Here is a 13716-nt window from a genome sequence, read left to right as displayed (position 1 = left end):
TGTAGCATTATCCCTGCCTCTAATAGCCCTCAGCCGAAGGAACCTTATGATTTTTGGTTGCTCAGAGATCCCAGCTCCCCACTGCTGCTCATCAATCCAAGAGAATGCATACAATTTTAATTCTGCCCTCATTCAATGCCCAGTAAGCTATCTGAACCACCTTTCTCCACCAATCCTCAGTATAGTGTGCTATCAAGTTGTCCTGATGTCTTGAGTTCCTTACTATGTTCACCTGCAAGTGCCATATAAGGTAACTTGTAACGTGTCATTAACCCAATAAATTGTGTAAACCTTGCTGAATTCAATAAAGATCTTTATTAAAAAGAAAATTAACACTTGAATAAATAAATGTACTAATTTAAGTTATATTTTCTTGGGTTCTTTCTGCCACCTCACCCCATTTTGCCTGGTGGGGGCTATGAGCAGCTGGCTTCATTCTAGGGCTTTGACAGTGTTGGTCTATAGCTGGCTGCTAGGAATTATGACAGAGTGGAAAAATGTGACTTGCCCTTAGCATGTATTCTCCTGTCTTTCCTCCACTTTTTCTTCCACCCTACTTCCCCTTTCCCCCAATCCACAGATCTGGAGTCAGAGATAGCAGTCGGGGTGAAGGTTTTGTATTTTCCCCCTTCTAAGACAGGGATTCTAAGGATCAATGGAGTATCCCTACCAATACCCAACTGAGATCAGCACAGTCAACAAGTGCACCTGGAACCTCCCTGGTCTGTATATTTCAGCTGCTCAGATAAACTTGCTGAGCTATTGAGGGCCTTTGCTAAAATCTGTTCAATCACACACAAATAGAATTAGTCAAAAAATGTGTCCCAGTCCATTCCATCTGGGGGATACAGTTGAGCTTTCATTCCTTCTCAAAGTAACAAAGCCAAAAAAAACTTCCCAAATCCAAAGTGATGATTAAAGCAGCAAACAACCTTCGGAGATGCTTGACTGTGTGAGCTGTGAATAATAATTCAAGAATGGGGGCCATGTCCTCAGGAACTTCTGCTGCTTGAAGCATGGGGAGTGCATGGTGTGCTCAGAATTGGCTGTTCTACAACATTCGTATCAAACCGAAAGTGCAGTATAATTTTAATTTACAAATATGTGTTCGTAATTGAGCTGTTAATAGCACAGCAGCTAATATATATCCCATTCAGCCTTTGGACTGATGAATGGAATCTTCCTAATGCGACTTGCAGAACAATTTCCCATTTTATTTTGGCTATTCTATATCTAAACAGCCTGTTACATAGTAACTGGTTGCAGGCCCATGTTCCTGCAACAAATCACATCAGGACAAGGTCACTTCTGCCATCCCTATACAACAATGTTCAGAAAAAATATTTATTTTTCCTATTTTGCTATTTGTTTTGAACTGAAGATTTTTGCCCAATTCATCTCCTTTTGTGTTTTAACAGGGAAGTTTTCAACAAAGATGACCAGACCTCATCTCCAAGGCAGGCCGTACCAATTTTTATGCATAGGTAAGATGCTAAAAGGTAGCATGTGTATGTTTATTTAATTTATGTAAATATGCTGATTATGCACAGCATGATATGTTTCAGGTGGGACTCCGTTCAGAATGAGGAGTTCTGGCAAAATATCCCCTCACAAATTGTTAACCTTGCTCTCTCGGTCAGATGCTGACTGACTTGCTGGGCATTTTCATCACTTCTGTTTTTATTTAGAATTCCAGTACTTGCAGTTTTTCTTTTTGTTCTGTGCATTTAATACCATGTATACACAAGAGAGTTCTGTATTGTAAATTCTGTGCATTTCCAGGCCATGGTTTCCTTGGTTAAGCTGCAGTAGAATGCTTCAGAATATCAACAATCTTCAACTGGGCCATTTTCTTGTCCTGTTCTATTACACCAGTTGAAACTTGCAGTACTAGTATGAAAAGATGCACTACAAAATAGGTTTTTACTATTAGTTTTTTCCCTTCATATTTACTTCTGACAGCATTGACTCCTTCCCGGGGTACAATTTCGCAGGTAACACCCTCTGGGACCCTCATCTTATTCATGTGCAGCTTCCTTAATCAGTGAGTGTTGCTAGGCTATTTGACTATGGGGAGCATCACAGCAGTGTCCAAGCCTGTCCTCACCTAAAGCGCACTTGCATGCACTTCCCAGCAGTGGTTGCTAGATATCACAGGATTGGGAACACTGGTCAATTTTTATGTTCCTAACACAGCACTGATTCTACTGAGCCACCCAGGCTGAGATTGGCAACAGCACAGACCGGGGATCAGATCTGGGGACTTCATTTTCTGTATGATTCAGCCACTCAGTTATTAGAAGCAGACTGTTTCCGGTAATTGACGGGTCAAGAATAATAGAAGAAATTTGGAGTAAAGGGCTGGAGAAACTTCTTTACACAGAGTTGTGAGGATGTGAAATTCACTTCCTAGGTTAGTAGTGAAGACAAAAACTGTGTCCACATTCAAGATTAGCTTGGATAATTGGATGAAGCAAAATGGGAACAGGGTTAACAGGTAGGTAAATATGATTAGAACTATTTGCTGACATGGAGAGCAAATGCCAACATAGTTGGGTAAAATGCCTGTTTCTGTGATGTAACTTCTATGTATATATTGAAGGTATTTTTTAAGTGTGTGAGAGTGATTATATTTTTAAATGGATTCATTGTACAATTTACAGGATAACATATTGTGTTGGGAGTTCCAATTAAATCCCATTTAAATGGGAATTCTCCTTCAGAATTGAAGTTTGAATGGGTGAGAAAATAAATGAAAATTTTACTACATTAAAGGTGCTATGTAGATGCAAGTTATTGTTGTTAACTTGCATTTGATTTTGCTCCACTCTATCCAGCACCAACTAGATAAAGGGGAACCAGTGGATGTAATATTTGGATTTAAAAAAAACATTTGATAAGGTGCCACAAAAAAGGTGGTTACAGAAGATAAGAGCTCATGGGGTTGAGGGTAATATATTAGCATGGATAGAGGATTGGTTAACGGACAGAGAACAGAGAGTAGGAATAAACGGATAATTTTCAGGTTGGCAGGCTGTAACTAGTGGGGTGCCGCAAGGATTAATGTTTGGGCCTCAGCTATTTAAAATATTTTTTTTTTTTATTCGTTCACTGGATGTGGGCGTCGCTGGCAAGGCCGGCATTTATTGCCCATCCCTAATTGCCCTTGAGAAGGTGGTGGTGAGCCGCCTTCTTGAACCGCTGCAGTCCGTGTGGTGACTGTTCTCCCACAGTGCTGTTAGGAAGGGAGTTCCAGGATTTTGACCCAGCGACAATGAAGGAACGGCGATATATTTCCAAGTCGGCGCATGGGAACAACACCACCTGCACGTTCCCCTCCAAGTGTGTGACTTGGAGGGGAACGTGCAGGTGGTGGTGTTCCCATGCGCCTGCTGCTCTTGTCCTTCTAGGTGGCAGAGGTCGCGGTTTTGGGAGGTGCTGTCGAAGAAGCCTTGGCGAGTTGCTGCAGTGCATCCTGTGGATGGTACACACTGCAGCCACAGTGCGCCGGTGGTGAAGGGAGTGAATGTTTAGGGTGGTGGATGGGGTGCCAATCAAGCGGGCTGCTTTATCTTGGATGGTGTCGAGCTTCTTGAGTGTTGTTGGAGCTGCACTCATCCAGGCAAGTGGAGAGTATTCCATCACACTCCTGACTTGTGCCTTGTAGATGGTGGAAAGGCTTTGGGGAGTCAGGAGGTGAGTCACTCGCTGCAGAATACCCAGCCTCTGACCTGCTCTCGTAGCCACAGTATTTATATGGCTGGTCCAGTTAAGTTTCTGGTCAATGGTGACACCCAGGATGTTGATGGTGGGGGATTCGGCGATGGTAATGCCGTTGAAAGTCAAGGGGAGGTGGTTAGACTCTCTCTTGTTGGAGATGGTCATTGCCTGGCACTTATCTGGCGCGAATGTTACTTGCCACTTATGAGCCCAAGCCTGGATGTTGTCCAGGTCTTGCTGCATGCGGGCTCGGACTGCTTCATTATCTGAGGGGTTGCGAATGGAACTGAACACTGTGCAGTCATTAGCGAACATCCCCATTTCTGACCTTATGATGGAGGGAAGGTCATTGATGAAGCAGCTGAAGATGGTTGGGCCTAGGACACTGCCCTGAGGAACTCCTGCAGCAATGCCCTGGGGCTGAGATGCTTGGCCTCCAACAACCACTACCATCTTCCTTTGTGCTAGGTATGACTCCAGCCACTGGAGAGTTTTCCCCCTGATTCCCATTGACTTCAATTTTAGTAGGGCTCCTTGGTGCCACACTCGGTCAAATGCTGCCTTGATGTCAAGGGCAGTCACTCTCACCTCACCTCTGGAATTCAGCTCTTTTGTCCATGTTTGGACCATATTAATGACTTAGATGAAGGGACCGAGTGTAATGTATCCAAGTTTGCTGACAATACAAGGCTAGATGGGAAAGTAAGCTGTGAGGAGGATGCAAAGAGTCTGCAAAGGGATATTGACAGGTTAAGTGAGTGGACAAGAAGGTGGCAGATGGATTATAATTTGGGCAAGTATATCCTTCCTTAGGTAAGGAGACCAAAACTGCGCACAGTACTCCAGGTGTGGTCTCACCAAAGCCCTGAACAATTGCAGCAAGACTTCCTTACTCTTGTACTCCAACCATATTATGATTTTCTAAGTGCCCTGTTACCATTTCTTTAATAGTGGATTTCAGCATTTTCCTGACAACTGATGTCAGGCTAACTGGCCTGTAGTTCCCTGTTTTCTCTCTCTCCCTCCTTTCTTGAATAGGGGTGTTACATTTGCTACCTTCCAATCCATTGAGACCGCCCTAGAATCTAGGGAATTTTGAAAGATCACAACTAATGCATCCACTATCTCTGCAGCCACCTCTTTTGGAACCCTAGGGTGTAGGCCATCAGGTCCAGGAGATTTGTCGGCTTTTAATCCCATTAATTTCTCTAGTACCTTTTCTTTACACTAATTAATTACTTTAAAACGTATTATCTATGGAACTTGGCTTGGATGGAAACTTTAGACCAAGAAGAAATCAGGATCAGACTAGTCAAATACTTTCTCTTGTAGTACTTCTTTATCACAGCTGTTAAAGCATGATGGCAGCAAGCCTTACTTAGTATGGTTTTTATTTTTGTTTTACAGAATTACCAATTCGTTGCAGAGAATGCTTGTATTGAGTGATCTCCCCCCTTATCTATTTAACAAGTTGAAAGCCTTCTATAAAACCCTTACACTTCCTTCTTGCTGTTTTGCCTTTACTAATAGGTGAGTCTTTCTGTTATAAGTCTGTGATATTAAATTTGTGTTTGGAAATGCTTTAATTTTAATCTGGGTGGGCAACCACCTTTTTAACAGCGAATTGCTGCCTTCTCTAAAACTTTTGTGGAAGTACCAATGTGAGTTCCACTTTGTTGCCTGTTCTATCGTCCTACTTCCCTGATGAAGGGATCTTCTCTGCCTCTATTAGATATCCCACTTAAAAACAAGGCCAGTTCCAACCTAATTGGACTTTCCTGTCCTTGAAACTGCAAAGTGGTTGGGAGATAGAAAGGGGGATAAACCAAGAAGCAAATAGAGCAAAGATTTAAGGAGACTCTGATATATAAAAGATGTCCCAGTTAAGTCATCCAAATGAGGAACAGGAACTCAATATCATTAATGCAACAAATGCTTCAATGGGGAAAATGCTATGATTCTGGGGTGAATCTTCCCATCAGTACTCCCATTAAAAAGAATTGTGATTAATATCCTTTAAGCTTCTGTCTTTTTCTATTAATTTTTACTAATTGTAATACCCTTTTAATAATCTCAGTCAGTCTCAACTTTAATATATTCAAGTTTTTAAGAGTTCTTTGATCTAATTGAGTCCTGTACAAGACCAAAATATGTTTTATGGTACAGTATTGTTGATTCTGTGCCTTTTAAGTTTTATAAGATGTTTGCTGATTAAATGATACTATAAAAACAAGAAGCTTAGTCACTTGTCCTCCATAAAGATAACTCGAGTGTGTTTGTTCACAGTCTCAATGTGCTGTCCTGGGAGGACCCTTTCCTGACCTCCATCCTAAGGGGTCAAAATATCACCGGGCACCGACAGAAGAAAGGCAGAAAGGAAATGCTATGGGAGGATTTCCCTGTTGTACAAGCACGGGTGGAAAGAATGGAGGCAAGAGAAGAGTATGTTTCTTTTATTTAAAGTTAATTCTATGCTGCAGCAACCAATAGCAAAGTGTGTTTTTCTTGTAACTGATGGATTTTATTTTTAACAAGTGTAACTGGACATATTTTCTTTTGTATTCCATTTCAAGGTCCTTTTAAAATAGAGGCAATTACAGGATGAAACAGTCTGTTTCTATTTACCCTGTCCCGTTTCTTCCTAATTTTAAACAACTCTGATAGAAACAGGGGGCTCTATTTTAGCACCCGCGATCGGGTGCATTCCTGGCGGGGGGACTACGAAAATCGGGGATTCCCGGGGCGGGGCGGGAGCCCGGCTCCAACCCGCCCACTTCCGGGTTCCCCACTGACGCGCTGACATGTGCGCGCAGCCCCCGCATGTGGGACTCCCGCCGGCAATTAAAGCCGGCGGGGTGCTACTTAAGGTATTTATTTTGGTATTTCAGGTCATTTACAGACCTGATTAACGAGATATTTTAGCAGGGGGGATTTTACAAACAACTGGGACTGTTTCCCGTACTGGGGGAAACGCTCCCAGTTCAAATGGACATGTTGCAGCCATCAGCCTGTGGCAGCTGCAAAGGTCCATTTGACAGGTGGGGAGGGGAGACCCTCACTCATTGCAGGAGGCCACTCTGTCACTTTGGACAAAGTTTGGCCTCCACCACCCTCCTAACAATAAAATTCACCAACGTGCACACTTACCCCGGTGTCCAGACACATGTACTGACCTTGCAGGCCCCCTCAGATGTACATCTTCCGGATGTGGGCCGCCGTAGCTGCATTCATGACCTCGGAGGGCGAACAGCATCACCAGCCTCACCGGCCACGCCGTCCACCTCTGACACGTGGAGCTCCACAACACAGTGCTGTGACACATCCACCTGCACAGCAGGAGGGAGGGCAACCGCAGAGAGAGATGCGTCGCAGAGGGCACTACCCTCACCACAGGGTCCACCGACCGAGGCTCAGCTTCCTGGACCTCTCTGAAGAGCAGTGCACACGGAGGCTCAGAGTCACTCGACATGTAGTCGTGGACATCTGCAGCCTCCTTCGTGCCGAGCTGCTCCTGGCTGGCCCGAGCACCATCTTCTTACCTGTCGCTGTCAAAGTCACCACTGCCCTCAACAACTTCTCCACATCCTTCCAGGGTGCCACCGGAGACATCGCCGACGTCTCTCAGTCGTCTGCACAAAAGAGCCCTGCAAATACACCTACACCCACTTTGCAGTGACACAATGGGTGGCATCAGTTGTGGGTCTTCATTGCTCAGGAAAGGGCATTATTGCACAAACCAGACAAGATTCGCAAAGACGTGGCAGTAGTGGTGCCAATATAATATGTGATGTGAGTTGATCAGATGTTAAATATAAGTAAAAACCATGACAAACCCTCAACACCCTTGTGCATCCCCTTCATGCTCACAACACGTTTGCCTTACGCTGCCTACTGCACACATGTGATGCATGCCCTGTGGCTGCATGGCAGGTTGAGTGAGGCTGACTGTGAAAGAGATGCATGAGAGGGTGAGTATGCGATAGAGCCATGAGATTGTATGAGGATTGTGTTGAGTGGTAGTGGCGGGATGAGTACTGGCGAGGTGAGTAAGTGCAGGTTAGATGAGGATGAGGTTTGAGTGGGTGTGAGGGGTGATGCGACAGTAGTGTTGGCAGTGCAGAAGGAGATGTGGGGTGGGGGCGGTAATGTGGCCCCACCCCACATCTCCTTCTGCACTGCCAAAGTGAGTACACTTACTCATTCCCCTACACTTCATGCTCACAACACGTTTGCCTTACGCTGCCTACTGCACATATGTGATGCATCCCCCGTGGCTGCAGCACAGGTGGTGGCAGGTTGAGTGCGGCTGACCGTGAAAGAGATGCATGAGAGGGTGAGTATGAGATAGAACCATGAGATTGTATGAGGATTGGGATGAGTGGTAGTGGTGGGATGAGTACTGGCGAGGTGAGTAAGTGCAGGTAAGATGAGGATGAGGGTTCAGTGGGTGTGAGGGGTGATGTGACAGAGTAGTGTTGGCAGTGCAGAAGGAGATGTGGGGTGGGGGCGGTGATGTGGCAGACGGAGTGTAGGGGAATGAGTAAGTGTACTCACTTTGGCTGACCTACTTAGGTCATTGCAGCGCCTCCTGCACTGTATGCAGGTGCGCGATATGTTGGTGCAGGTGACCTCCTCGAGCCAAACCTTCTTGGTGGCAGAGGCAGGCCGCTTCCTCCTGCCTGCCAGGGGGAAGATCTCTGTCCTGCCCCTCCTCCTCACCCCTTCCAATAAGAGCTGGAGTTAACCTGGGAGCAGCCTTCCCCCTGAGCTGCTCCATGCTGTAATTTTTCCTATTTCTTGCAGCATCAGTCAGTGGAGGACTGCCCCTTTAAATAGAGCTCCTCCAGCTGACAGTCCGCCCGCTGCGCAGCTTAGCAGCGGGGAACCCGGAACAAGAGGTAAGTGGATCCAATTAGCCTGTGATTGCGCGCGGGGCAGACTGATTTCACCGGGTGCGTTACCCATGCACCCAATCGCCCCCCCCCCCCCCCCGCCGCCATGGTAATATCGGGCCCAGTGGTGGTTGAGGCGTCTTGAACAAGGGGACCTGGATACAGGATTAAATGTAAGATTTAGGACAGAGAGCAGGAGAAACCTTTTGCACAGAGGGTTGTGAGGCTGTGTAGTGCACTACCAAAGTTAGTGTTTGACGCAGAGACCATGTCAAGTTGAGAATGGGTTAGATAGATGGGTGAAAAAAAAAGGGGCTAAAGGGATGTGGGAACAGGATGGGCACATGAGATTAGGACTACTGTTTGTGTGGAGGATAAACATAAACAGGATGGGCCAAACAGCCTGTTACCATGTTGTAATGCTGTGCTTGCTGTCGAGGCTTGAATGAGGTACTGGTGCCCATAGAACAGATTCCAGCAAACAGTCAATACCTTGAGAAAACAATTGGTGGAGAAAAAAGCTATGTCTGAAGTTGCTCTGAAGCATAATGGATAAAATTTGTTACTATGTAACTCAATCAACAAACCATAAGGTTTGATTTTTTTTTGCTGGAAATCAAAGTTCTAGTAGTTGTTGAAGTAAAACATCTATAATTGTTACAGAATTCTAATAGCATACAGTCACTTAAAAATAGTCAAGCCAGATGTTAATACAAATGCCGCATTAGCTTGATATGTTGCAGAAGATTGCCTAGACATCCCACCCCTTTGTTACTGACTGATATGTTGTGGAACAAATCTAGTATCTAGTGTGTTGGTTTTGGCTGGGAATTTGCTTTCAGCTTGCCAGCTTTTACCTAATGAGCTGCAAAGAATTCCTCCTTCACTGCAGGTCCTGGGACTTAGAAGATGTCTTTTTAAAAAAAAAATGCTTCTAGCTTTGCAGAGCAGACTCTGCTTCTACCAAGTGACACGTTGACAATGCCTAGTGTTTCATAGGCCAGATATACTGCATCAACTTGACACACAAGATTCCATAATGATGCACAGTCTACAATATGACTTTGACAATATGAGACTGCCTCACAGAGGTAGGATCACAGTGCTTTGGCTCTGAGTCACTTCAGCTGGTACAAAGTGAACTTTTTTAATTTGCACTTCTTAAGATATTTAGTGTTGGCAAAGAAAGGATTGTTGCATTGGCATTTTGCTAACTTTTTCTTTCCAGCATAAGCAGGACTCCAGTTGTCCACATAACCGTCACTGTTCTTCACTGTATGTGAAATGCTTTGAGACATTCCTGAGACTACTTCAGTTATGAAAGAAATGCAAGTCTGTCTTTCTATAGAACCAGAAGCATAACTCCACATTGGCTGCTGGCATTGCTCTAAGCAGGTTGTGGTCTTGCATTGGGACTTTTAAATATAACTATGCCATTCATGAGCCACTTTTGGTAATTATCCAATAGTACCAACTATAACTGAATTCACACTTAAACTGATACTATAGACACCTCTGTATAGAGACTTTGATAGAGAACATAGACTTGTTTTGACTGTGTATTGTTTTATCAACTGGTTTAAACCAGGGTTGAAATTTTTTCACTAGTAGGCTGGTAAACAACTTTTGAAGCCCAAAACATGAGAAACAATTCGGTTATTTGGTTGCTCTGATTTACTGCATTGTAAAATTTTACCACTTCTGCAAAGGGCATATTGCTGTTAGTGAATGCCGCTTCTGATCTCCACATGGTAATAGGCTGGTAGGCTATGCCTTATTAGTATTTGAAGTGTATTTGACTGACTAATATGCAGAGGCTATCTGCAAATTTTGTCTCCTGCTTAACAGCTTTATACACTGAGTGGTATAACACAGCACCATTATAAAGTCTTCTGAGGCCTGTGGCTACATAGAAGTTGCAATTCGGTATTAAAAACCTGCTAACGTGTTTAAATATTTTTCTTTCAGGTACAGAGAGTTGGTCCGGTACCTACGAGTAATAAAATGCAATGACACAGTAAAGTTAGTATGCATGTTTTCTCAATTGGTGTACATATTTTTTAAAGGATGAATAGTTTCATGAATTTTCTATACAAAGTACACTGCTGCCTGTTTTTGGTTATTGCATACATCTTTGAACTATGCATGAGTTGAGTTTTTTTTTCTCTCCATCAGGCTACGAGGCCTACAAGATAAAGTTCCATTCTACTTTTGCAAGTATGGAGATTTTCATTCCGCTGCTCAGTCATTTCATGTTAATTCCAGCCTTTCTTGCTGCACAGCCTGCCGTTTAACGTCTTACCAGTACATGGTATATTTAAAAATTCTCAAGACTGGAACTGTACCTGCTGGTTGTGAACTTTCAGATGAAGGAAGATGGACATTTGTTAAAGGTCAGCCTCTAGTTTCTAATCCAGTGAATCAACTTGCTCATGTTTAAACTGATGAGCTCTATTAGAATTGGTTTTAATGTTTATTCCGTTGAGTCTTTCATCCAATCCTACCTTCCATTTCCCCTCTTCCAATTTTCTTCTGTCCCCTCTCAAAAGTGCTGGAGCATAGTTTTGGTCACTCTCCAATGTGTGCATAGACAGTTGACTGACAGGATCATAACCTCCACAACATTTGGTTCAACATCCACACATGCACACATCCAGAAAGCATTACTGGATAGCAATCTGGAGCAGGAACCCTGACTAATTTTTCTCTCCATCTGCCCAGCCCTCCCCATGCCGACAAGTGCTGATGCCAAATGTTGCAACCCTACTGCTATCCCATCTGAGAATAGTAAAGGTAGCATCAAACCTTTCTACACTGTGTGGTTCAGTTTCACGCTAGGCAGTTTCCTACCCATTGGGGGGACTTTTTCCATTACTCTTCCCATAAAGTGAGAATGCATGCACCATCTTTCGAGGAACAAAGCCCACAAGGAAAACCACAAATATACTGCATTTCATTAGCAGTATTCCTAGTTTAAAAATACTCTTGCGAATTGTTTTTTTAAAAAACTGGTCTGATCATTTAAAAATTAATAATTGAGTAATTTTTATGGTAGAAAATCATGACCAGGTCTGTCACTGTGAGTAAACTGCCAATTGAGCCAGATCTTGAATGACTCTAGATTCTTGGTGCAGTCTTAGTCTTGCATGGGAATTATGATTGAGGGTGCACTGGCCTAGAAGAGAAGCTTTATTTTATTAAATGATTTCCGATGACCATGCCTTTAAAACATTGAACAGAAGATGAGTTTAATGGTCTGTTATTTTACAGTACAGTAATTCATTTCCCCTTTTGCTTTTTTTGATTATGCCTCTGAGAAGCACCTTGAGGGTTTTTCCAGCTTAAAGGCATAATATAAATGCAAGTTGTTTTATTTTCCTTGCTATCCCTCTTCCTTTCACCCTGTATTAAAAAGAACAAGTTGTTGTCTGCCTATAGATAAAATGAAAAGCTGTGGCTGCGATGCCACGAGGCTTGGTTTGCAGAGAAACATAATTGAGACACTTTGCATTGTCGTACATTGTATTGTGTTTGCCTCCATTGTTTTTGTCCACGTTATAGAAGGTCTTATTTTTACTTAATTATTTTCTATTTGAAGGTACTGGTACGATAAAGAATTGTTTGCTACTAAAATGTGCACTCAGGATCCTATTTGTGAATCAAGTACTCTATAGAGACGTAAGTACTGTGAGGCTTATTGCAGCATTTTGATTAGCAGTTTACTGATTTCATTAATTTCACAGTCATCAACCGCAGATTATTTCTCAAACTTTCAGCGATTACATCACAGTTGTTAATCCTCAAGTGTGAGAGCAGTATTGTGCGTCAATGTCATGAAGAGAATTGTCTATCGTAGTTGGTATTGATGGCTGCTGCTAGCACAATGACCCAAATCGCTTCTCTGTCTACCTTTCCAGAAAAAGTTAAAAGCATATAATTATATTAAAGTGCAAGATACATTGACAAACATACATTTATGTCCTTTAAGATTTTTTGGATTCTTTATTGTTGGGCACAGTACACACACAGGGTTATTAGATTTGTTATTGCCATCTGTTTTCTGTACCTGGAGGGAACTCATGTTGCATCTGTAGTTCTGGAAGTTTAGGGAATGCATAGTGTGATTGTTGCCATTGTACATGGTTGAGAACCCATTCAGGTGCCTGACTGGCTATCAATGGGGGAATGTTTATGCATCAGTGAGTTTGTATCTAGTTCCTGTTGGAACAAAAGAGGGGTGATTTTCAACTGCTAACCACCCGTTTCTTGCCTGAAAAGTGGGCAGCCGGCAGTAGGAAATTGGGAGGGGGAGGGATGCACCTTAGTTAATCCATTGAAAGCCAAGGCCCACCTGGTGCAATTTTCAGGCTAGCCTCTAAATGGACAAGCAGCATGCTTTGTTTTGGGCATAAGGCTATTTAAATATGCAAATCTGAGTCCTATGCCAGTTCAAGGGGAAGAGAAAATTGTGTCTGTGAACACTCATTTGCGATTTCAGTAACTTAACAGACTTTTAAGGTATATTCTCTGATTGAATTGGTTTAGTTTTGGATGAATTGGAACTCCGTGTTTTTGTGCTGAATGAACGGATTAAGATCTTGCTTTTCAGACTTTAATTTAAAAAAAGGGAAGCTATTTAAATAAACTGGCACTACAGACAGTGTCTGGGACCTTACAAAGCTGTATTGAGACCATAGACAGAGGCCACACTACTTTCTGTTTTCCTGGATGGCTTCAGTGTGTGTCTTTACCCTCTCCCTCCCAGACTTATGATGTGGAGACGCCGGTGATGGACTGGGGTTGACAATTGTAAACAATTTTACAACACCAAGTTATAGTCCAGCAATTTTATTGCTGGACTATAACTTGGTGTTGTAAAATTGTTTACAATTCCCAGACTTATGACATGAACTCAAATGTCTCTCTCTTTCTCTTTTCCCCCTCCCTCTCCCCCCTCCTCATTGCTGCCAAACCCCAAGTGCTAGGGGTTAAAATGTTTTTCAGATACTCTAGACTTTTTGGACAGTTTAAAGTATTTTCCTAGATTATATGAAGTTGCTGCTGTGGTTCTCAAAAAAAAATGTAACCATTGCGTGTCAGCACT

At 43.1% G+C, this 13716-nt stretch overlaps 1 protein-coding gene across 4 annotated transcripts in view; it reads left to right on the top strand.

Moving 5' to 3' along the window:
• zgc:112980 (uncharacterized protein LOC503706 homolog) overlaps positions 1-13716 on the top strand; it is a 57658-nt gene that overhangs the window by 25247 nt on the left and 18695 nt on the right. For 3 of the 4 annotated variants that reach the window (XR_010966799.1, XM_068002860.1, XM_068002858.1), the window contains 6 exons: positions 1419-1484; positions 5128-5250; positions 6007-6162; positions 10581-10634; positions 10788-11005; positions 12211-12290. Coding sequence is in view for 3 of the 4 variants with exons in the window: in XM_068002860.1 (XP_067858961.1) it covers positions 1419-1484; positions 5128-5250; positions 6007-6162; positions 10581-10634; positions 10788-11005; positions 12211-12290 (697 nt within the window). In the remaining variant the exon portion in view is untranslated. The remainder of the gene's footprint in view (positions 1-1418; positions 1485-5127; positions 5251-6006; positions 6163-10580; positions 10635-10787; positions 11006-12210; positions 12291-13716) is intronic. The other variant, XM_068002861.1, reaches the window with a different exon arrangement.

Source organism: Heptranchias perlo, chromosome 22, assembly GCF_035084215.1.
Source record: "Heptranchias perlo isolate sHepPer1 chromosome 22, sHepPer1.hap1, whole genome shotgun sequence".
NCBI classification, from domain to species: Eukaryota; Metazoa; Chordata; class Chondrichthyes; order Hexanchiformes; family Hexanchidae; genus Heptranchias; species Heptranchias perlo.
Note: the sequence above shows the minus strand (reverse complement) of the source record. Positions and strands in the feature narration are given on the sequence as shown.